The following is a 24,388-nucleotide window of genomic DNA, read 5'->3' as shown; positions in this document are numbered from 1 at the left end:
AAAAATATCCATAAAAGTTTATTGCCAAAGGAACATGTGGTCTTCATCCGATACATAGCTTTGTCCAGAGTGGGCCAGCCTGGGGCCTGTAGTGACTGCTGGATGGCCGGGTAAGGAGGGCAGCGGCAGTGCCAGCTGCCAGCCACACTCCTGGGCCACTGAGGTACTTGGTGCACCAGTCCCAGGCTACTCAGGGGATTCGGCCCCAGGTGTGAATCAGTTTTATTCTGGAATCGGTGCCTCTGTTGCCTCCTCCCTCCCACACCAGGATGCTTGTGGAGGAGGGGAGCTAAGCTGGCCTGGGCCATGGATCAGCAGGACCTTCCCTGCTTTGGAGTCATTGCCATTCGTTGCAGCCCAGACCAGATCCCAGGGGCGGGGATCAAAAGGCTCAGCTGGGCCAAAGTGAAGCCGTGGCCAGCTCTCAGCTGGCCCTGTTGTAAGGGACCATCGCTAACTACTAGGTTGCCTGGCTTGGGCTCCCCACCCAATTCCTGTTTCTCCAGCGGGCCTTTCCTAGGTTGTAGTGGCACTGAAGGGGTCGGGGGTTCTGAGTGGGAGGGTACCATTGACTTGCTTCTCAGGCCTGTTTCGTTATGGAGGGCTCCACAAGGGGAGACTAGCTGCCTTCTGATTTTCAGGCTAAATCTCACTAGGGAAGCGTGGAAGTGGTTCCTGTGTGGCCCGGGGTCGTGGGTCAGAGTTGGTGAGCATCAGTGCTGGGGAAGCTGTTCATCCTTCCCTGCCTTGGTTCTCTCTCCAACCACCCAACTGCTAATTGGAAGCCAACTTAAGAGAAGACTCTGGCTTGTCTATAATTTGGGCCAGATACACAGAGAACAAGCCGCTTCCACCTTGAGACAGTTGTGTGCCAACCCTATAGGGGGGCAAGGTTTCTCTCCTCAGGGGCTGGTACAACATAGGGCTTATAATCCCTAGGGGAGACAGTAGCCTTGGGTCAGGTGCAATGGCCTGCCTCTCCACAGAGGCACCTTGAAGCTGACAAAACCCTCCTCTCCCAGGGTAGCTTGCTTCAGCCGTGATCCCCCCACCCAGAGATGAGTGTCCTTGCACTTTGAGAACGTCCAACCATGAGAACTTTGACTTCCATTTCTGGGTATCTGTCCACATGAGCAAATCAGCTCTGATATTCATCACTCTCCTCGGGTCCCTGCCTGTTTCCTTGGTCCAGCCCCAAACCTAAGAAGGTAAAAGGTAATTGGGTTGAGAAAGTGAACTTCCCGCTCCCATCCCCTTTTAAAGAGACTAAGCCACAGCCTACTCGGGCGAGAGAGCCAATGAAGGACTGCAGAGAACCCTCAATCATTTTAGCAGGCCTGGCTGCATTGCCTGGACCTAACCAGGTCCCATAGAAAGGTCCTCTCTGTGGTGTGGGGAGGATCCTAGGCTGGGCATTCAAAGGCAGAGACCATGGACAGGCTAAGTGCACAGGAGAAAGGAAAGATGAGACAGGGGAGGGGACAAAATCTGTAAGAGGCAAGCACAGCAGGACCTTTCCCCACTAACTAAAGCAAGAGAGCAGCAAAACAAGGTTAAAGGACTCCCTGGTTAGCAGGTTAGCTTGGGCCAGCAAGGGTGATCCCTTGCTGGAAGGAAGTGATCAGAGCAGGGAGGTGAAGGGCGCTACCTGGGGAGGAGCTGGAAGAAAGCAGCTCCAGGCTGTTGAGCACACCATTTTCATACAGGGCCAGTTTCTGGACAAACTTCTGCCGAGCAGGGTTAATGATGATCTGGGGCCTTGCAGAGGTGACGCTCTCTAGTTAAGAAAGAAGTCCCCACCCAGTGCCAGGATCAGGAAGGAGCCCGGGCCAGACGCAAGTCAAAGACGGCAGCTTCTCTCTCAAGCTAGGCTGACTCATTGAGAAGGATGGGGAAATGCTGCGTCTCTCCCCCCTGGCCTCTCCACCAGCCGGCTCCCTCCCTCCTGCCTTCCTAGGCATGCCCATGTCTTCCCCATCCCTGCTAACTGATCTCTTCTGCCCTTTGTAGGCTGTCTACACTAGGCACCTCCACTGCCTCTCCTCTTAACCCCTTATGATCTGGCTCCTGACGGTTCCACCCCAACCTCTCTCTCTGCAATCACGGATGACCTTGTAGTGGCCAAATCCAGTGGCCTTTTCTCCCTCTTCATCCTCCTTGGCCTTTGTGCAGCCTTGGATGCTGTCAATCACTCTCTTCTCTTCGATAATTTCTCTTTTTTAGGTTTTCCGGTCGATTCTCTCTCTCCTCCTACCTTTCGGGGCCCTCCTCAGCCTCCTTCCCTGGATCCTCCTCCAGATCACCCCCCTCCCTTCTTCCTAATTTTCCTCTCACTCTTGAGGGCCCCATTGTCTTCCCAGTCATCGGAGCTCAGAACCTAGGTGTCATCCTCATTCTGTCTCAGCCCACTCACTCCCTCCCCATCCAACCTATGACCAAGGCCTGGATCCTCAGTCTTCAATTAGATGACTTTACATGGGGCTATCTATGTAAGTATGGGGAAGAACTCTGCCCCAGACTAAAGGCTGTCGAACCCTGTCACACGGGTGCCCCCACCCCCCAGGGTGCTCTTTAGATGTCTGGCTGGAGGGTGTCCAGGTTACCTTCAGAGGTGTTTTGTCCATGGCCCAAGCTGCCTGTCTTGGCCTGGCCCCCCCAGCTCTCTCCTGGAGCTGCCTCTGCTGGACAGGGCGTCTGCCTAAGAGAACAGGACTGAGCTTCTACTCTCTCCCCTGGGCCACCAGGCAGGCTTGGCACCAAGGGCAAGTCTTGGCTCAAATTCCAGGAACTGAGAGCATCGTAGAGGCCAGGCGTGCTCTCATCACTTTCCACAGGCTGGTTGGGGCGATTCCTGAGCTGCTTTGAGTCCTGAGCACAGATCCTGGCTTGGGGGTGCTGCTGAGGGGTTCTGGCATCAGGGGCTGGGTTAGGGGTGAACAGGTAAGAGTTCTCTTGGGGCGAGGCCGGGCCCCTGCTTCCAGCCTCTTGCTCGGATAGTCCCACTGAAGCCTGTAGCTTCTCTAGACTTTCATACACCTGCAAAGAACAGAGGATTCTAATTTTAGAGCTGAGAGGCCAACTAGGCCAACCCCTTTATTTTATAGAGGAGGAAACTGAGGCATGGGGTGGGGAAGTGAACTGTTCAAGGTCACCCACAGGATCAAGACCTGGAGCTGGAAGGACCTCAGTCCACTCCCCTCATTATAGAGAAGAGGAAATGGAGGTTTAGAGACAGGAAGTGACTGGTCCATGGTCAAAAAGGCTGGGCCATGAACCCTGGTATGCTTGCCTCTGTGGGCAGTGACCTTTGTTGCTGTTGTTCAGTTGTGTCCAATTCCCCAAGAACCCATTGGGGGTTTTCTTGGCAAAGATACTGGAGTGCTTTGCCATTTCCTTCTCCAGCTCATTTTCCACATGAGGAAACTGAGGCAAACAGGGTGAAGTGACTTGGCCAGGGTCACACAGCTAGGAAGTGTCTGAGGCCAGGCTTGAACTCAGTTCTTCCTGACTTCAGGCCTGGCACTCCATCCCACTGGGCCACCTAGCTGCCCAGACAGTGCCCCATCCACTTTTAATTAAATCAGACCCTACTCTATTGGGTCGCATCCAAAATCTGGAAGGGGGTGGCTCTTAACTGAGGCCTTCTTGGCCATAAGAGGCCCGGGCCAGTGGCAGAATGCTGCCCTTTCCCCCAGTTGGGCCACTGTAGTTCCTCATTCTCCTAAGGCCAGGCCCCAGGCTGCTGCTGCTTCCTGCTCCTTGAAAAAGGCAGATAAGGCAAAGGTCCCCCAGCAGCCTGCTGCAGAGACCACCCCTCCCTACTAAGTGGCAATTAGTGGGGCAAAGTCTCAGCACTTCTGAGCTCCGAGCACTCACCTGGGGCTCTGTGGCCTCTGCCTACCTCAGTTTCCCTCTCTGTAAAGTGAGGGAGTTGGACTAACTGGCTGTGGGGGGGTCCCTTTTAGCTCCAAATTGAAGATCACATAACCTTACTTACACTCAGGTGGCATAGGGGAGAATGAGAAAGGAGTGAGAATGCTTTTGGTGATGACCTTCAGTGTACAGCAGGGGTGTACCCAAGGTAGGGTTGAGCCTGAGAAAGGCCTGAGGAGCCTGGGAAATGAGATCTCCACCCCGCCCCCCAACTCCCCATCACTGCAACAACAACTGGAAAGAAACTTCTGATTAACAGCTCTATAGATACCCTCCACCCTTGTCCATTTTCAGGGGGTATACACTCCATCACTGCCCGTGGGCCTCAGTGTGGGAACGTGGTCCTCCCTAAGCTGTACCTTGGTCATGGGAGGCCTCCTTTTGCCCCGTCGGTGCAGGCAGCGGCAGGCCAGCCTTCCGAGCTCCTGGCCCACCTCTGGAGGGCACTTGCCGGGCCTGGAGTCTGCATACTTTGTATAAAGTCGAGAACCAATCTGGGTGGCCCAGGCATCCAGGTCTGCTCCGGCCCCTGTTGCCATCCCTTTGCAGGGTGCCGGAGCATCTTCTTCCTCTTCCTCAACCAAATCCTTCTGTGGGATCAAAAGTGGGGCTTGTCCAAAGAGCAGCCTCCCCAGGGGCCTGCCTCCCCTTCTGAAGGCCAGTTCCAACGTTTCCTGTTCCCATCACTTGGCCCCTTGGACAGACACCTCTGACTCCCTTCTTTTTCCAGTCCCCTCCTCCCAGGGAGGCAGTTTCTTCCCCCAGATACCCAAATACCCATCAATGGCTAAGTGAGTACAGAAATGTAGACCCAGCCCTGGTTTTGTTTTCTGGTCAACAAATATTTGTCGAGCCAAACTGTAACAATGTGAGCCCCTCAGCAATAGAACAACAAACTCAGTGGCTGTAGGACCACTTGTTGGGAAGACCTGGGTTCAGATCTCATCTTGGACACTTGCCAGCTGGGTGACCCTGGGCAAGTTATCTCAACTTCATGGGTCTGTTTCTTCCTCTCTCAAATGAGGGTCTTTTCTAGATCTAGGACCCAATGACTCCTGTGCTGGATGGAGGACAGAGCTCAATGTCCATAGAACAGAGATTCTGGGAATCTCGTCAAAGGCACATGGGCTTTAGTCACCAAATCACTCAAGAGGAGAAATCACAATGGTGACCAGATAGTAAGCTCATCAGTTGGGAGCCAAAAGGGCCCTTAGAGGTTATCAAGACTCTCCCCTGCCCATCTCCCATCTTATGGATGACAAAACTGAGGCTTAGTGATTTGCCCAGAGTCATACACAGGGTACCTACCCTGCCAGACTGTGGTAATGAGCTAATGGCCATAAATCTCTGAGCCCTCCAGATGTGTAGCTTATTATTACCTAAGGTTTATGTGAGTCTGTACTCATAGAATGTCAGGGGTGAGAGGGATCTTGGTGGTGTCCAGTCCAACCTAACCCTTTGCCTCCCATGTAGGGGAGCCCAGTCCCTCCTGGGGCAGGCCATCTTACCTGGGGCTAGCTAGTCATGGGCTTTTATTACTATTCCCCTTCCTTTCCCAACATTACTGAGAGCCACCTCTAGTGATCGTGGCTCCTACTTCTGCCCTCTGGGGCCAATCCTTCTTCCATGTACCAGCCCTTCAATCACAAGTCCTCCCCCTCCCCCCACCATGTCTTCTATTCTCCAGACTATAACCCCCCCCCCCAAGTTCTTTTCATCAGACCTCACATAACAAAAACACCAGGCCCTTCAGCACCCTGGCTGCTCTCTCTGGTATGTTCTCTAGACTTTCAATGTTCTTATTCTGGTCTCACCACAACCTGGTAAGCTGGGTACTATAGGTATTGTCACCCTCATCCCCACCCCATATTCCAGATGAAAAGATCGAGGCTCTGTCAAGCTGAATGACTTGCCAAGAACCACAGAGTCAGTATCAGATGCAGGACTTGAACCCAGGTCTCTCTAGCCTCTATAAGTAGGGCCCTCTCTTTCAGTTTACACTCTGAGCAGCAGGGAATAATCTCACATTGGCCTGGGAGGGGGTCTAGGAGAGAAATAGGTTCAGGTGGATTCCAGGGAAATGACCCATCAAAGGTGATTAGGGGACCCAGAGATAACTGAAAACATGGGCTGGATGGTCCGATCCAATAGAGGGGCCCAGTTGATGATGCACTTCTGTCTTTCAAGCACAATAACAAAAACCCTCTCAGGATGGGACCTCTCTTTTCTCTCTCACTCTCGGACTTTGCCCGGCTGGCTGACTCCACCCTAGACTGTTTTGATCCCAGTTGGGATGGTGAAAAACAAAAGCCCTTTGAACCTTCGGGAGGTGAGACATTCTCCTCTGAAAGTCTCTGTGTGGATGGGGAGGTTTTCTGGGCCTGGCCTAGTCAAAGAAGCATCAAGCAGCCAGTGGCTTCCTGGCCCCCAAGCTTCTACACCTGTCTCTCTGGATTTTCCCCTATCTGTCACAGGGGACTCCTCCCTCCCATGTTGCTCCGGGTGACTCACCAAGTACTTGGTTTTAGCCCCATCTGTCTCAATGGCTCGACACCCAGTCAGGACTTCCAACAGTACCTGAGGAGTAGATAGGATACTCTTTACGAACAAGGTCTGGGCCAGCTGAAGGCTTTGGGAATGGGAGGGAGTCATGCTGGAAAGGGAAGGCAGGCAGGCTACTTCCCCAGGGATGGCAGCCTCTACACAATCCTGCTGGTGCTGAGATGAGGTGCTAGGGTGGGTGCTTTTAGCCCCATGTCTGGCGGGGACCTGGGGGAACAGGTCTCATCTGCCTTCTCAGTTGAGAAAGGGGATGGGGAAGGGAAGAGAAGCTAGCCTCCATGTGCTGTGCCCTGCCAGCTTAGCTCCATCCTAGTGGCTAGTGCTCATCTGCCAGCACCTTCCAGCCTCCAACTGGGTGGGCAGCAGCCTCATGGTAAGAGTTTGGATTTTTTTGATTTTTAAACATTTTTTCTTTTTTTTCCCCCAATCTTCATAGTACTTTATTTTTTTTTCCAGTTACACATAAAGATAGTTGTTTTTTTTTTTTTTTAGTGAGGCACTTGGGGTTAAGTGACTTGCCCAGGGTCACACAGCTAGTAAGTGTTAAGTATCTGAGGCCGGATTTGAACTCAGGTACTCCGGACTCCAGGGCCGGTGCTCTATCCACTGCGCCATCTAGCTGCCCCTAAAGATAGTTTTCAACATTTGTTTTTATAAGATTTTAAATTCCAAATTTTTCTCCCTCCCTGCTAACCCAAGACAGGAAGAAATCTGATATAGGTTATAAATGTACAGCCATCATGTCAGGATGTGCATGATGCAGCCAGGCCACCAAGAGAAGACCCCAAACTTTGTTACTAGTTTGCATTGTGCAGGTCCAGTTTTCAAGCTCTTTACCCTGCTCCCCCCCTCCCCATCCCACTCCCTGTCCCCTAATCAGGCTATTCCTGTTGCTCCACTGAGGCCTATCCCAGGCTCCTCCCTACCCCTTCCCTCCAGGGGTTAGACTCTCACCACGCCAAAACTGAAGGTGTCAATTTCCACTGTCAGCTTTCCGGTTTTGACATATTCCTCGGGTAGGTAGGCTAGGGTGCCCCGAACAGTCTGAGTGCGGGCCAGGGAGCTGCTCTTCCCAGAAGCAGCTCCTGAGTAGCGGCTGAAGCGAGCCAGGCCAAAGTCTCCCAGTTTGGGTATCAACTTCTCATCAAGGAGGATATTAGAACTGGGGGAGGGAAGAGAGAAAAGGATCCAAAGGAAAGTCACTCATCCTTGCTGATAAGAACAATGTCCAAGGGACTTGAATGCCCTGCTTGGGACTAGGCCTTGCAAGGATGGTTGCAGGCCCTGCAGTGGGGATGTTTGGCCTGGAGAGGGTAAGATTCAGAAGAAATGTGGTTCCCAAATTTTAGATCTGAAGGAGGACTCCCAGTCTCATTAAGGCACAGAGCAGGGAACTGGCCAGGCCCCAAATTCTTGTTTTTCTGACTTCAAAAATTAGCATTGTCACAGCAAATTTATTTTTATGCAAAAAAATCAAGTACCACGAATATATTAGCACAAAGTATATTACCTATAAAGTTATCTATATGGGCTCAAGATTCATCCTCTGGCCAAAATGTCATAATACAGGGGGAACCTTCCCACCCCCTCTACCCTACCCCCCAAGATTAAAACTTCCATTCATGGGCAGTTAGATGGCACAGTGGATAGAGCACCGGCCTTGGAGTCAGGAGTACCTGAGCTCAAATCCGGCCTCAGACACTTAATACTTACTAGCTGTGTGACCCTGGGCAAGTCACTTAACCCCAAGTGCCTCACTTAAAAAAACAAACAAACAAACAAAAACTTCCATTCATTCAAGGACTCAATTTCTTGATTTTTATTTTTGGGGCGAGGCAATTGGGGTTAAGTGACTTGCCCAGGGTCACACAGCTAGTAAGTGTTAAGTATCTGAGGCTGGATTTGAACTCAGGTCCTCCTGAATCCAGGGCCAGTGCTCTATCCACTGCACCACCTAGCTGCCTCCCCAAAGCTCTTTCTAAAGCTGTTTCCCATGGTTTAACCTGTGGGTGATCAAAATATTTTGGGGTTGACTTTGAAATACTGGCTCTCTCCTACCTTTAACATTTGAATATGCATAAGCAGACAAGGTTTAGTGCAAAGAACACTGCATTTGGAATGAAATATGGGCTCTAGTCTTAGATTTTCTATTTCTACCTCTGTGCCCTTGGTATGTTACTTAATTTCTTCAGGCTTCCGAGCCCTCAAATATAAGATGAGGTGAGACTAGATGACATCTGGGACCTGTTCAGCTCTAAACCTACAATCTGGGTTCAAATCTTGCCTTTTTCTTGTATTTTCTGTGTGACCTTGGGCAAGTCCCTTTCCTTCCCTGGGCCTCAGTTCCCTCCACTGAAAAATAAGGTATGATGAACAATATGGCCTGTGCTCTAGATCTAGGATTCTATGTGTGATCATGAGTAATTTAGAAATAGTAAGCAGTTTGGCAGCTGAGGGGAGGATAACTTGGGCCGGGGAGAGACTCAGGCCTCAGTTTCCTCATCTGTAACATAAGGGACTTGGACGAGATGGTCCTTTCCTACTCTTAGGTGTTGGTAGCTGTGACTGAATATTTGGTTTGGCCCTAGAGGGTAGACTTAGGAGCAGTGGTGGTGGTGGTGGTGGTGGTGAGTTGCAAAGAGGCCTCTGGGTAACGACACTTATCCCAAAAGACAAGGGATGCTCTTTATTTATCTATTTTTTTGCAGGGCAATGAAGGTTAAGTGACTTGCCCAGGGTCACACAGCTAGTAAGTGTCAAGTGTCTGAGGTCAGATTTGAACTCATGGCCTCCTGAATCCAGGGCCGGTGCTTCATCCACTGCTCCACCTAGCTGCCCCCAAGGGATGCTCTTTAAACAAAAGCTGCTTGATCACTTATTGGCAACTCGTGTTCAGTTCTGAGTCACAGCATATGTTGCCTCTGTGCTGGCTCTCTGGTCAGCTGGTCGCAGCATGAAGCTAGTCACAGACTTAGTCCCCTGTGTGATCCGGTTAGCTCTCTTCTGTTTCCCCAGAATGCATCTGAACCTCAGCCAATTTCCACCCAAATGCATGCTGTCTTTGGGAAGAGGGACCAAGTCGAGAAGTATGGTTGGCTCCCACAGTCCTGCTCCCAGGAACACCCCAAAGACCATCTCTGACAGGCAGGAATCCTTTGTAAATGAAGGGGACTTGTTCCTCACTGATTTCGCCTTCTATCCATCTTTTTATGTCTCCAGTGGAAAGTCTCAAAATATGGGTTCCCACACAGGATGGACAGGCCAAGTAATTACTTTGTGCCACCTTCCTGTCCCCCCAGTTGCCTTCAAGGTCACCTTTCACTCCTTCATCCCAGATACCCTTTCACAACCTTAGCAGAGGCCCCTCATAATCCCTTTTAATGGCCTCTTCCCCCCTTTCTCCATCCCCCATCTATCCTCTATCTGGCCACTAAGCTGTCCAATAGCATTACCGGGGTCACACTGACATTGGCTCTCATTAGTCTGGCACTGATCTGTCACTGATAATACCCTGCCTCGACCCGTACCCAGGGTAGTGTATGTCTCCTAAGTAGCTGAGGCAGATTTGAGCCTTTATCTCACCAAATCAGCAATCTAGTATTCTAGACACCACACCACATTGTCTCTCCAACAATGAACTTGGAACTCTGAGGATGTCCCCAGGACTGGCCTCTTCCTGGCCTTCTCAAGTCTTTTCCCCACACTGAGACAGCATGATAATTCCCTTTGGCCTCCTGGCCTCTAGTCTTTCCCTGGCCTAAGTTATCCTCCCCATAGCTGCCAAACTGCTTACTATTCCTAAAGGACCAGTTGGACTTGTCACTGCCCTGCTCAAGAAGCTGCAGTGACTCCCTATTTGACTCTGGCATCAAATACAAACCCATCGGTTGGATGTTTAAAGCCCTCCAAAAGCTGGCTCCTCCCCTCTGCCTCCTAGAATGCCCACCTACAACATGATGCCCTTCACCAGTGCCCCTCCCCCATTCTTTACATGTATCTCCCTCCCCTGATAGAAAATAAGTTTCTTGTGGGCGGGGTCTGTTTCATTTGTCTCTGTATCCTCAGCAGCAAGCATGGTGCTTGGCACACAGTAGGTACTTAATAAATGTTTGCTAATATGATAAGCTGTTTCTCCCCTGGCATTCTCTCTTCCCTGTCCCTTCCCAGTAACTTCCTCTCACCTCTTGACATCTCCGTGAATGAGGCTAGGGTTGTCCTGATGTAGGAACTGGATGGCCCTTGCTGTGCCAAGCAAGATATCTACTCGTTGAGCCCAGGAGAGGAGGGAAGCGTTTTGGCTCTGGAAAGATAAAGAGAGGTTAGAGTGAAGAATCTGCAGCTCCCATTTCTGGGCCTCACCTTTCCCATTTGGAAAATGGGGCCACCCACATTCCTTAACTTGGGAATCTCATAGCCACAAGGCAGGCTCTTCTAGCTCCAGTTCTTTCTCTCACCCAATCTCAATTCTTTCTCCTTCCCCTCATCTCCCATTCTGCCATTCCCTTCTTTATTCAATGGGCTCACCATTTTCAGGGGAAGGATTCTCAAGATCCCTTGGCAAGCCAGGGAAGCCATAAAGTACTCTCTCTCCAAAGGTTTTACCCCTCAGTTCTTTGTGACACTCAGAGATGAAGTGACAGTAAAAGGCACCTAACATATATGAGCTCCATTTAAGCAAAGTGTGATTGTTCAAGTCTGCATGAGTGGGATGTTGAGTCACCAAGGGACTTGGAAATGAAATGCAGAGCAGGAAAGTTTCCTGGATTTCACCGCCTGCCTATCTCCCAGGCTTAAGTTTGAGGTATCCCACATGCTGTTTATCATATAAAGCCCTTTGCTATCTCTTTCCTATCTGGCTCCAGCCTATCTTTTCAGGCTTTTTTTTCCAAACTGGCCATTTCCCATCTCTGTGCTGTTGCAGAGGCTGTGCTTCATGCTTGGAACACCCTCCCTCTTCGCATCCCTAGTCTCTTTCAAGGTTAAGCTCAAGAATTTGATTTGCACACTCTGCCCTACCTTTTAAATTTATTTATCTATGTGTCTGTTGTTCCCCTGCAGTGGAATGTATGCTTTGGTCAAATATATGACCCAATGGTTTTCAAAAGAAGGGATTAAAAACTATAGTTACATTAAATAAAGTGTCACATCTTTTTTTTTTTTTGGCGAGGCAATTGGGGTTAAGTGACTTGCCCAGGGTCACACAGCTAGTGTTAAGTGTTTAAGGCTGGATTTGAACTCAGGTCCTCCTGACTCCAGGGCCGGTGCTTTAACCACTGCACCATCTAGCTACCCCCCTAACCTTTTAATGAACCTAGAGTTTCACTGTTTTCACTGTCAAAATGGAAAGCAAATTTTATAAAATCAGTGGTGGTTTTAATTTTTGAATTTTCATATACTGCTACCTGAAATAGCAACCAGTTAATATAACACACAACACACATAATTCAATGTTAAAAATTGAGGACGTACTGTAAGTCTTTAAGGAAAAAGAAAAAAAAAACATGAGAAATGCAAATCAAAACAACCTTAAGTTTCCCTTCATGCCCAGCATATGGGCAAAGATGATGAAAGATGGAAATAGTGTTGGAGGGGCTGGGGAAAGACAGCGACACTAATGCTTTGTTGGTGACTTTTTCCAACAATTCTGGAAAAATAATTTGGACTTATTCTAAATAAGTGATTAAAATTGTACACATCCTCTGACCCAGAGCACCTACTGTTAGGCATAAACCCCAAGGAGGTCAAGGCAGAAAGGTCTCAAATTGTGATACATTAATGTCATGAAATATTTCTGCTCCACAAAAAATGATGAATCTGAATTCAAGGAAGCATGGGGAGACCAGCATGAACTGATATGGAGGGAATTAAACAATTAGGGAAATTACACAATGACTAGCACCAGGTAAATGGAAAGAACACCCCCCCCCACCCCGCCCCAGTTTTCTGAACTGAAACTCAGCCTCTTCAATCCAATGTGAAGACTGGGTCAATATAATAACCAAGTTTGGTCCTGGAGAATGTTGAGAAAATGTACCCCTCTCTCTTCATTGAAGAGGTGGTGGGGGACTAAGGGTATGGAATACTGCATACATTGTTGATGTGTTGGTGAGTTTTGCTCAATTGTTCTTCCCTGTTTCTTTTCTAATCTTTGTTAAAAGGGATGGTTATGGGGCAGCTAGATGGCACAGGGGGACAGCTAGATGGCACAGTGGTTAAAGTGCTGGCCCTGGATTCAGGAGTACCTGAGTTCAAATCCGGCCTCTTACACTTGACACTTACTAGCTGTGTGACCCTGGGCAAGTCACTTAACCCCCATTGCCCCGCCAAAAAACAAAACAAAAAACAAAAACAAAAAAACAAAAGGGATGGTTATATAGGGGTGGGAGATGGATATCTTTAGAAATGAAAGTGATGGGGGCAGCTAGGTGGCACAGTGATAAAGCAACTGGCCCTGGATTCAGGAGGACCTGAGTTCAAATCCAGCCTGAAACACTTGACACTAGCTGTGTGATTCTGGGCAAGTCACTTAACCCTCATTGCCCCACAACAACAACAACAACAACAAAAAATAGAAAGAAATGAAAGTGATGTAACCAAAGACATTAGTCTAAAAATAAGCTTTTTGGGGGCTATTTGCTAATATTTCTGATACTTGGCATGGTGATTAGCACACAGGAGATACTTGCTGAATGGACCTGGTTTGCACCCAGTGGCAAGGATCATGTCTGGAACAGGGACCAGGGGTGTTCGACTAGAGAAAATCACCATCACCCAGTTGGTTGAATACCTACCAGGGAATGGAGCTGGTCCTCCAGGGAGCCATTGGGTAGGAAGATGTAGACGAGGCAATAGATGTTATCTTGAATGCAGTAGCCTGCAAAGTCCACGATGTTTGGGTGACGGAACCTGGTTGAGAAAGGCGGAGACAGAAACCGTGGAAGAATATCTTTCAAAAACAAAAAGGGCACCCTGATTATTGCTAACTGTCTCACTATACATGCGCCAGAGGGTCAGCCCATTCCCAAACAGGGGTAGCGTGTAGAGTACCAAGAACTCAGGCCTTGGAGTCAGGAGTGCTGGGCTCTCACCCTAGCTGTGCCTTCCACTAACTCACTGTGAGATGTTAGATGATGAGCACAATGACATTGGCTAATATTGATTTAGTGCTTTAAGGTTATATTGAGGAGGAGCTCCAGTGGATAGAGCACTGGCCCTGGATTCAGGAGGACCTGAGTTCAAATCCGGCCTCAGACATTTGACACTAACTAGCTGTGTGACCCTGGGCAAGTCACTTAACCCTCATTGCCCCGCCCCCAAAGTTATATTATTGAATCCTCACAACTCCACAATATCCCCATTTTATAGATGAGGAAACAGAGGTCAAGAAAGATCAAGTGACCCACCCAGGGTTATACAGTTAGTAAGTGTCAGATGGGATTTGAACCCAGGCCTTCCTGACCCACAACTGTCCTTCCTCCCCCCGATTGCCCAACTCCCCCCCTGGGATTCATGCTCAACGTGGGGCTATTCACAGCTCACCGAGACAACTTCTCTACTTCGGTGCCAAAGCTTGTCTTTATGGTGTTCCATTCTAGCTCAGCGTCCTGTAGTCAGGGTTAGAGGAAGGAGTGTCAAGCAGCTTCCCTGGTCTGTCACCCTCCCCAGGTTACTGGGAGTGGGGTACCAGAAATAGTCCAGGGGATGGGGATATCCCTCTGCTCTCTTAGAGTGTTCCAACCAGATACTTACACTTCACTCAAGACCTCCCTGGATATCTAAATGTGTCGCAGCTTTGGACCTCCCTCACCCCCACCCCCAACCCCCCAACTTCCCCCACCCCGTTACTCTTTGAACCTCCTTGTCCTAACTCCCACCTCCTTGAGCCTTTTAACAGCATAGGAAGTGTTTCTCATCACCGCCCGGTACACGCAGCCAAAGCCTCCCTCGCCAATCTTCAGCTCCTCTGAGAAGTTGCAGGTGGCCTGGGCGATTTCGAGGAAGGGCCAGCGGAAGGGCAATGGGTTGGCATAGTTCACTGAAGGGATTTTGTTCTCTTCTCCTTGCTGTGATGCGAGAGAACCACCCCCACCCCGGGTTGAGTGAGGCCAGAGCATATGGAACTCACGGCCTCCCTCGGCCCAGTGGCCTTAGGCCTGCCACCAGGCCACTCATGGGGGCCTGCCTCTTTCCCTACAGGAACTCAACTCTGACCAGCCATCAGTTGTGTTGGCAGCACTGAAGTGTCAATAAGCTAGTGTCTTCACTCTTGCCTTTTAATCCGGTAGAGAAGAGAGGACTCCCTTGTGTACAAAGCGGAATAATTATCAAGCAGGCAATGCAGAGGGCTTTCTGAAGAGGCCCTGGGGTAGCTGGTAACAGAAGACCAACCCTAGTCCCCAGAATCCTCTCCTTCCCTGTTTCAATTTTTTTTTTTTTTTGCTGTGGGACAATGAGGGTTAAGTGATTTGCCCAGGGTCACACAGCTAGTAAGTGTCAAGTGTCTGAATCTGGATTTGAACTCAGGTCCTCCTGACTCCAGGGCTGGTGCTCTATCCACTGTACCACCTGGCTGCCCCCTCTCCCCTTTCAATTCAATTTAACAAATAAGTTGAATTCTGAATGAGTTCTCACACATTGAATTCCTGGACTTGCCCCAGGTCACACAGCTAGTAAGTAGCAGAGTCAGGATTTGAACCCAGGACTTCTGCTTCTATCCCTTAAATCCTCCCCACCTCCACTGAGGCCCCTCAAGCTTTGGATGGCTTGCTTTGCTTCCTGCCACCTGTCCTCACCCCTCGAGTTATTCAGATTTCTTCCCTCTTGACTCAGTTTCCTCATCTGTTAAATGAGGGGATAAGACTCTAAGGCTCTTTTTAGCTTCAGATCTGGGTACATGTCATGTCGTTTCTCCTCAAGGGGAAGCTGGGTTTTGTTCCTAGCACATGGGAGGTATGAAATGCTTATTAGACTGTACTGGATCAGAATGTAAGCTCAGTGTGGGCAGGCAGTGGTTTTATTTCCCTAAAGTAGGCAAACTGAGGCCCAGGGAGGGGAAGGGACTTGGTCACACCAGTAGGAAGTGGCAGGGTTTGGATTTGAACTCAGGGCTCTTTACACTGTACACACTGCCTCCCTCAGGCACTTCATATATCTGTTGAATTGAAATGAACTGTCCGTCTGTCTCTTGGACGGTCTCTTTCTTCCCTACTGGATGGGGGGGAGGGTCTCCCTGAGGATGGGAGCCTCCTCTCTCCAGCCTCTTCCCCCAGTGCCTAGGTAAGGGCTCTGCCCAGTGGGGGCACTCGGGGCAGATTGAGGGAACACACATACCTTTGTGGAAGAAGAGGAGGTGTTAGAGCTGAGTGGCCTAGCCCCTTGGGGTGCAGGGCTTGGGGTAGGGCAGGGGGAGGGCCAGGAGTCTGAGGGGAAGAAAGTAAAAGGTGATTGGGTTATAACAGACCAGGGCCTCTCTGGCCTCCCCCCTCCCCCAGCCCATCAGCTTCAATCTGCCGCCCACCTGGGGCCCAGGGGCCTCTGCCCCCTTCTTAGGAGCCAGCAGGACCCTGAGGAATGGCTTCCTGAGGCACTTCCTGAGTGCTGGCTTGGCCCACTAGCCAGAGGCCAAAATCAAAGATTAATCCCAGGGGGATTCGATAGTTCCTGAGGTTCACCTCAAAGGGAACCCAAGTGACATCAATCAGAAGAGCACCCGGCTCACTGGCAGCACTAAAACCCAGCACAGAGGCCTGGGGCCTGGCATCTGGGAAGGAGGGAAGGTTCCCAAAGGCTCCCAAAGCTCAGGTTCTGCGTCCCCCCCCCCTCCCCCACAGGCCCCAACAGTTGGCCCAGGGGCTGTTAAGGGGGCAGCTCTGGAACGCCCCTCCCCATTACCTGGAGCAGGGAAGGTGGAGGCAGACTTGCGTGGCCTGGCTCCCTCTTCCTTACGGATGTTAGTGGGTTTGGGGTGAGGCGGGGGCCAAGGCGGGGTCGGTGTACAGGGTAATGTGGCAGCAAGGGCTAATGATGGGGGCTCAGGCTTCCCTAAAAGTAGTGGGAAGGAAGGAAAAGAAACAGAGATACTGTTGGCAAAGCAAGAGTGGTGTGGGCTATGTGGGGGGCAGGGGTGAATGCGCTGTCCCCCTCCACCCCATCACCTTTTTGGGGCCAAGGGTAGGCACGGTGGGCCTGCCTCCCTTCACAAGGGTGGGGTGAGGGAGATCCTCTCTCTGGGGGGTGGATGCTATTTCTAGGAGCCCAGCTGGGGCCTGCTTGGGGTGTGGGAGGCAGGGGGAAAGTCCCTTGGAGTTCAGGGCCTGTGGCCAGGGCTAGTTCTTTGAATTGAAACTCAGCCTCCTTTGGGGCTGAAGCCTCCCCTGTCCAAGTATTCTTCACTCAGTCCAGACCTAGGACAGGGGGAGCTCTAGGGGATAGCTGGGGACTTGACAGAAGGAAAGGAGGGGCACCGTTCAGGCAGGGAGCAATGACACAGGTAGGCCGGGGGTTGGGCATGTATGTCTGTGGGGAGCTTGGGGGACTGGGGTGGGGAGGGAAGACTCACAGCTGGTGATGATGTCTCGGGCTCGAAACAGCTGGAGGTGAGTGAGGATGTGGAGAAGGTCGGCCACCCGGGCATTTTGGTTAATCCAAGGCCACATGATTTTGGCCGTTCGATCGTGAAAACGTTCCCCCAGCCGAAGTGTTGTCTGGTCCTGAACGATGAGGGACGCTGCCGAGCAAGAGAACTGGTCAGCCCCACACAGTCCAGCCAGGGCTGAGGCCTGGCTGTTGGCTTTGGTGGCATCCCATCAGGACAACCCCTGCTCTGACCGAAATCCCGGCTGGGACCTTGAGCCAGTGCTGGCCCTGCCCTAAGTCACTCACATCAGGCCCCTGCCCATGGAGAAGGAACCATGAGTTTTGAGCCAAAGGGTCCCAAGTTCCAATACTGACTCTGCCACTAACTTCACCATGTGACCAAAGGCAAGTCACTTCACCTTTTCTGAGCCTCAGTTTCCTCATTTGTAAAATGAGTGAGCTGGACTAAATAACCACCAGTCTCTTTCAGTTCTCAATGTCATTTGTGCCCATAGCCCCAAGTCACCTACAAGAAAGAATGTGAAAAGCTTTTGGGAACAAGTTTGGGGGGGGATTGGGGGGGGCAGAGGGAAAATAAACCATGTTAGCTCCCTGGCTTGCCTGACCCCTGACCCAATGGCCTTTTCCTGCCTCCCTGCCATCTCTCTCAGTCTCCTGCCCCCCCCTCCCCTTGCCCCCAGGATTCTCACATGAAATCCTGGCCCCTTTTCCCCTTGACCTCACTCCTTCTGGACAAGGGGGAGGAAGGGGGAGGGGGCAAGAGAAGAGCCAGCCCTTGTCTTCTTGGACCCTTATAGGGTCCTAGGAGGGTTTGTAAACCTAGTTTGGAGCAGGGTCAAGGGAATAGATGGGGGAGGGGAAAGGGAAGTTGTAAATTAAATTTAAATTAAATTTAGTTTACCTCAGTTTCCCCAGCTCAGCTCCCTCCTCCTTATTGTGTGGGGACCCACAGCTACCAAGTACAGGGTTCATTAATTTACCATCCTACTACCTCCCCAACAAGAAAGAGGCAGCCTCTGGACAGCCACTGCCTAAGCCGGGCCAATCTTTAGGGGTCCTTGAATCTCTTTCCTACCTGTTTGGGAAAGTACCATTTCCTTCTGGGCCCCCTCTCTGAGTCTCAGTTTCCCTCTCTGTCAAATGAGAGGCTTAGACTAGATGACTTCTAAGAAAGCTGGACTCGTGTCAGGAAGACCTGAAGGAATCCACGCACTTCGTAGCAGTAGGACCTTAGGCAAGTCACTTAATGCCTCTGAGGTTTGGTTTCCTCATTTTGGATTTGTTTGGAATTTATTCGTGTGTGTGACATGATATGTGAGACCTAATGTGTGTGACATGTGTGTGAGACGTGTGTGTGTGAGAGACATGATAGGACCTGAACTTTATGGGAAAGTCACTGTGGTGGCTGAAATGAGGCGGGCAGACCCCCCCAGCAGCTACTGCCATAGTCCAGGTGGGAGGTGATGAGGGTGGGGACAGGTGAGAGGACAGGTGAGTCGAGCCTGTGCCTAGCTCCCCTCCCGACACAAGCCCATGATCTCTAGGTGTCCCCCGGTTGTCCCCGTCCCAGCACCCCTCCAACACGCCGATCGCCCAGAGAGAAGGGCCCGGGCGTCCAGGGAGAGGAGAGAAGAGAAGGTGGCTAAGGGGGGCGGGGGGAGCGGCGGCCCCGAGGGTGCCGGCCAGGGGCGGAAGCAGAGGGAAGGGTCCGGGGGAGACCAGGGGAGGCCGGAGGGCTCTTCCCCTGCCCTCCCTTCCCTCGGTGCTCAGGGCCCGGCCGGGGGAGGTGGAGCCCCGGCTTCCCGCCCGGGCCACTTCCCCTCTCCCTCGGGCCGGCCCGCGGCCCCAGCGCGACTCCTCACCGAACTTGTACCAGTCCGTCGACTCCAGGGAATCCATCACTTGGTAGAAGCGACACATGATCCAGGCCGGCACGTCGTATAGGAAACGCTGGGAAACGGAATCCCCTGGGGATCCCTCGGCCATGGTCCTCCCCTCCCGCGCGGCCGCCGCCTCCTAGCCCGCCGACGCCGACGCCGAGGCCAAGGCCACGGCCAAGGCAGGGGCCGGCCAGAGAGCGAGGGAGCGAGCCTATGAAAAATGAGTCACTTCCCCTTTAAATGGATCCCTTTAAACGTCCAGATGCGGGCGGGGGCGGGGATGGGGAGAGGAGGCGGCGAGGGAGGAAAAGGCGGCCCCCTCTGGCTCCCGCCTCCTTCTCCGACCGCCACGTCGGGAGAGGCCGCAGGGGCGGGGCGAGCTGCGGGGACGTCTGTTGGGCGGGGCCCGGGGGAAGCTGCCCGCGCGCGCCCCGCCTCCGCCCCGCCTCCGCCCCGCCCCCTCCTTTGGGGCACCGAAAGGTTGGAAGCCTTCCAGCGACCTTCCGGGCCCGGCCTCCAGGCCAGTGGCGGGGCGGCCAAACTAGGGGAACCCAGCTGGCCGTCAACTGTCGGACCGGTGGAAAGTGTGCTAGCCGGAGCTGACCTCCAGGGTCTGCCTCTGTCACTTACTCGCTAGGTGGCCTTGGCCAAGTCCCCTGCCTTCTCTGGGCCTCAGTGGCTGTTTCTGCGCAATGAGAGGGTTGACACCACTCACCTCCCGCCACTGAGGTGATCTTAAAACGCAGAGACTCATTTTGGGGCATGGTCAATGTGGGAATTAGTTCTATGGGAATATACAGATTTGTGATGAGGCTTTATTTTTTGTTTAATGGAGAGGCAGTTGGAGAGGGGTCGGGTTTTGCATCATTCTTTAAAAATAAGGGGGTAGGGGGGCAGCTAGGTGGTGCAGTGGATAGAGCACTGGCCCTGGATTCAGGAGGACCTGAGTTCAAATCCAGCCTCAGACACTTAACACCTACTAGCTGTGTGACCCTGGGCAAGTCACTTAACCCCAATTGCCTCACTAAAAAACCCCCAAACCCCAAACCCAAACCAAAAACAAAAAAAGAAAAGGAAAGAAAAAAGGGAGAGGGGTTAGGCTGAATCAGATTCTTACCCTTCTTAGAATCATGGTTTTTTTGTTTTGTTTTGTTTTGTTTTGTTTTGTTTTGTTTTGTTTTGTTTTGTTTTGTTTTGTTTTGTTTTGTTTTGTTTTGTTTTAGTGAGACAACTGGGGTTAAGTGACTTGCCCAGGGTCATACAGCTAGTAAGTGTATGTTAAGTGTCTGAGGCTGGATTTGAACTCAGGTACTCCTGACTCCAGGGCCAGTGCTCTATCCACTGCACCACCTAGCTGCCCCTAGAATCATGTTTTTAAATGCATAAAATAAAATCCAAGATTGCAAAGGAAACTGATTATTACTGAAATACAATAATCACTATATTACATCATTATATTAATAGGCTCCAAGTTAATAATGCCAGGAGCTGATCCTTGGGCCTTGTATATTTATGACATTTTCGAATTGAGCACTCCAAGCTCTGCAGCCCCTGCAGCGCTAGCACGGCCAAGCATTTAATGTGAGGTGACAATACTGCCATCTCTATATGAATGTCCAGTAGAAAGTGCACTGGTGAGAATGACTTTGTATAGGAGGGGAAAATGACTGCATAGCCTAGCCAAAGCCGAGGGAGGATATATTGGAATCCCAGAATTAAAAGAGAATTTGGGGGCGGCTAGGTGGCGAAGTAGATAAAGCACCGGCCCTGGAGTCAGGAGTACCTGAGTTCAAATCTGGCCTCAGACACTTAACAGTTACTAGCTGTGTGACCCTGGGCAAGTCACTTAACCCCCATTGCCTCACTTAAAAAAAAAAAAGGAAAAGAAAAAGAGAATTTGGTCCCTCCCTCTCTATTTACAAGGTCACTTGGCTAGTAAGAGTCAGAGCTGGGTCACATCTCCAGATTTTCTGCGAGCATTCAGCAGAAGTTAAGGATGGAACTGTACACTGGGACCAGAGAGTGGAGAGCCTTGAGTTGCAACCAAGTTCAGATGACTTGAACATTTGAATTTTCTGAAAATTAGTGACATGGGGGTTGGGACTGATAGCCAACTAGTCGTCAGATCTCCCATTTTTTTCCCCCTTGGGCAGGGTAATGAGGGTTAAGTGACTTGCCCAGGGTCACACAGCTGGTAAGTGTCAAGTGTCTGACGCCAGATTTGAACTCAGGTCCTCCTGAACCCAGGGCCAGTGCTTTATCCACTGCAGTGCCACCTAGCTGCCCCCTCCAACTAGCTATCAGGATGGACACACCTAAGAAGTAGGGGGAGATTAAATTCTATAGCAAGAAAGTCAGTTAGGCAGAGAGAACTCCAGAGGTCAGGACTATCATTCCAAAAGAAAATTCTCCCTGACTCTCAGGAATCTTTCTCCCACCCCACCCCCAAAGGGAACTTTCCACAGTCAGGTGGTCACCCCATCCGTCCCCCCACCATCCTCTAGAAAAACTTTTGCCTTTCTTCTGTCGGAGGAGCAAGAAGTTTCTAAGATACCACCTCCCCTCGAAGTAAGTCTTTGACTTCCCTCTCAGTCACTTTCTCTAAGCATCCGAATAAAAGACTATTTTATTCTAATTGGATTGTGTGTGAGAGAGTGTAATTCTTTAAAGAGGAATACCTAAGGACCCCCAGCATAAAATGCTTTTGGAATACAGTAAATTGTCTCTCTTATAGACCAAAAAATTTCTGGGAGAGAGGATGTGAATTTAAGGAGCTGATGAGAAATGGGTGGGGGAATCCCTCACTTGTCTCAAACACAGCCTGCTCCCCACAACAAACTGGGAGTGGGCCTGGATCCTAGTAGACCGGGGCTGTCACTGGACAGGGGCAGATGCCATCTTCCCACAAGCTAACTGCCCACCCTCCTTCCCCGTCAGGCTAAGCCCTCGGGGCTACAATTAGATCTTGGCTCTCTGAAGCTTCCTAATCCCACTTACTTGTTTTATAAAGGGGTAGTGTGACACCGGGAAGAATTTTTGAACCTAGGTCCTCGGATTTACAAGTCTGTGTTCAGCTCCTAGGGGGCAGGGTTCCATCGTGGGTGTGGTAGGACTGGGATGTCTTCCTCCGGCTTCCCCTCCCCTCCCCTCCAATCCTTTTGGGCCCAGAGCAAGTCACGGGGGAGGTCCAAAGGATCACATGTCCTAGAATGAGTTCGGGAAAGGGGGAAACCTGCTTCTTAGCAGGTTTAGGGTCAGGCTGAGGCTCCCCCATTGCCTGCCCTGGGAAGAGGGGAAAACAGCTTATCTGTGGTTCAGCTGGCAACTAGGTCAGACAACCACAGCACAGGGTGGGGTGGGGAGGGGAGGGGCAGGCAGCACCCAGGTCAAGAACCCTTCCCCACGGCTTTTGCAGAAAAGAAGTTTGGGTAGCCAGCACTCGGCCCATAAAAGTAAGCAGCGGGACCCATGGAGGTGGTCCTGGGTCCTTAAACTGTCTATTCCGCAGGCCCAGCAGGTTCCCTGAGTGGGCTGAGGTCGATCTTTCTGGCAGGAAGGGCAGCAGGGTGGGAGGGGAAAACCTAAGGTGGTTGAATTTGTTGTAAAAGGGCCAGAGGAGGAGGAGGAACAGGAAACTACTGAGGAGATAATGGAAAAGAGGACAAGCAGAGGAGGAGGGGGGCGGGGTGGGGGTGGGGGGTGGGGCAGGGCCTGACTACGGGCCCTTACAGACCAAGGCAGATGGAAGAATGGGGGCAAAGGCAAATCTAAAATGCCAAGCACTGTGAGGTGGCAGAGCATAAAACTCCAGATACTGCTTGGAGTCTGCAGCATCTCCTCCGTTAGAATGGCAAAGCACGCCGGAGGGCAGAGAATTAGCTGGCTTTGTTGTGCCTAGTTCTGGGCAGAGAGCCTGAAATATTGGGGGGGGGGCAGCAGGCCTGTGATTTTATTGGTATAAAAACCGCCCATCCATGAATCAGCAAGCATTTATTAAGTGATTACTATGTGCCGTTGGAATGGGACAGACAAAATGCACATACCAGGGGGCATTCAGGCTGGGGGGGGGGGCAGGTGATCTGTGAGGGGAAGGCCTGAGCAGAAGGCCAAACTTGAACCTAGTCTTGAGGAAAGTCAAAGATTACAAGAATAGGGTGAGGAGTGTTGGGGCGGAGAGGGTGGAGATGGGCACCTGCTCTGTTCGGGAATCACTAATGTTAGGGGGCTGCTGGGGGCACTGAGAGGCTGGGACTTGTGCCCAGGTGACACAACTGGTCTTGAACTCTGGTCTTTTTGACCTCCCCCCCCCCCACTATGCTACCTGGCACACACTGATTGTACAACTTCGCTCAGTATCAGGAATAGCAAAGAGAGGGTGATAAAGACGACTGTCTCCTCTCCCAGCTGTCAGTACCTATCTCTTCTAGGGCTCTCTGTCAGCTGGAGTGCTTTCTAAGGGCAGTAATCTGAGGCTAACCTTTTCCCAAAGTACCTCATTGCACTCCATATAGGTGCTGACATTTCTGTTCATTTTCTCCTGGCTTGTGTGCTTTGATAGATCTTGCTCGTGTGGAACAAGGTTGAACCCACCCAAACATTAAACACACCATCCCCACCTCCAACTCCAACCCCTGTCCTTGTCCCCCTGGATCCCATCACCCTCCCTCTCAGGGCTGGGCCTTTGGGTCATCCCCTCTCCTTAATTTTCTCTTCTCCTCATCCGTTGGTTCCTATTCCTGGATGGTCCCCATTCTTCAAAACAAATCCCAAACTCTTTGTTTGATAAGAACGGGATTGTAAAGGCAAACCGCTGTGAACGACTTCAGAACTCTGACACCCTGGGCGCAGGCTGAGACATCACCAACATAGGAATTTGTTTTGTTTGATTATGCAGATTTGGTACAAGGGTTTTATTTTTCCTTCTTTTTCACTGGGGGAGAGGTGTGTTTTTGGCAATTGACAAAAAAAATTATATGATTTAAAAAACAAATCAGACCATCTCCTCAAGCCATCATCTTATCGCTTTCACAGTGGGCTCCTAAAAAAGCTGTCCGTGGCTGTTCTCCATGCCTTGCATGCCCTTCATTCTCTTTACCCGGCTCCCATGAGGTCTCACCTCAAGTCCCACCTGCTTCCTGAAGCCTTTCCCACCCTCCTTAATCTTCATGCCTTCCTCTTCACACCACCTCCCATTTATCCTGGATCTATATGGTTTGGATGTTATAGTTATCTCTCCCATTCGACTGGGAGATGCACCTACTGTATGCCAGGTATTGTGCTAAATCCTGGGGACACAAAGAAAGCCCCCCGCCCCAAGAAACCCAGTTCCTGCTCTTAAAGAGCTCCCAGTCTAATGGGAGAGACAACTATACATCCAAACCAGATGGAGAATGCACTTTTTTTTTTCAGGTGGGGCA

General features: G+C 51.0%; 1 protein-coding gene across 2 annotated transcripts; it reads right to left on the bottom strand.

Moving 5' to 3' along the window:
- On the bottom strand, positions 1 to 19,159 carry IRAK1 (interleukin 1 receptor associated kinase 1). Of its 2 annotated transcripts, XM_043974768.1 has the most exons (14): positions 18,954 to 19,159; positions 17,054 to 17,221; positions 16,387 to 16,536; positions 15,826 to 15,914; positions 14,370 to 14,558; positions 14,035 to 14,099; positions 13,287 to 13,401; positions 10,677 to 10,795; positions 7,450 to 7,657; positions 6,445 to 6,510; positions 4,293 to 4,523; positions 2,604 to 3,036; positions 1,649 to 1,777; positions 1 to 1,200 (listed from the first exon to the last, which is right to left on the bottom strand). In XM_043974768.1, exons 1-14 carry the CDS (start codon positions 19,075 to 19,077, stop codon positions 1,139 to 1,141), a joined length of 2,148 nt encoding a protein of 715 aa, XP_043830703.1. In that variant the 5' UTR covers positions 19,078 to 19,159; the 3' UTR covers positions 1 to 1,138. The 2 variants fall into 2 exon arrangements, with proteins under 2 accessions (XP_043830703.1, XP_043830704.1); XM_043974769.1 differs by lacking the exon at positions 14,370 to 14,558.
- Positions 19,160 to 24,388: the final 5,229 nt, after the last annotated feature.

Source organism: Dromiciops gliroides, chromosome X, assembly GCF_019393635.1.
Source record: "Dromiciops gliroides isolate mDroGli1 chromosome X, mDroGli1.pri, whole genome shotgun sequence".
Lineage (NCBI taxonomy): Eukaryota > Metazoa > Chordata > Mammalia > Microbiotheria > Microbiotheriidae > Dromiciops > Dromiciops gliroides.
This window is presented reverse-complemented; position numbering and strand designations above follow the sequence as displayed.

Excerpts from the sequence above, each read along its gene's own strand:
- IRAK1 (XM_043974768.1), bottom strand. The coding sequence starts at position 19,077 with ATGGCCGAGGGATCCCCAGGGGATTCCGTTTCCCAGCGTTTCCTATAC. Across the intron at positions 10,796-13,286 it reads AGGACCAGCTCCATTCCCTG|AGCCAAAACGCTTCCCTCCT; the intron begins GTAGGTATTCAA and ends TTATCTTTCCAG. Across the intron at positions 4,524-6,444 it reads GGGCTAAAACCAAGTACTTG|AAGGATTTGGTTGAGGAAGA; the intron begins GTGAGTCACCCG and ends TTGATCCCACAG.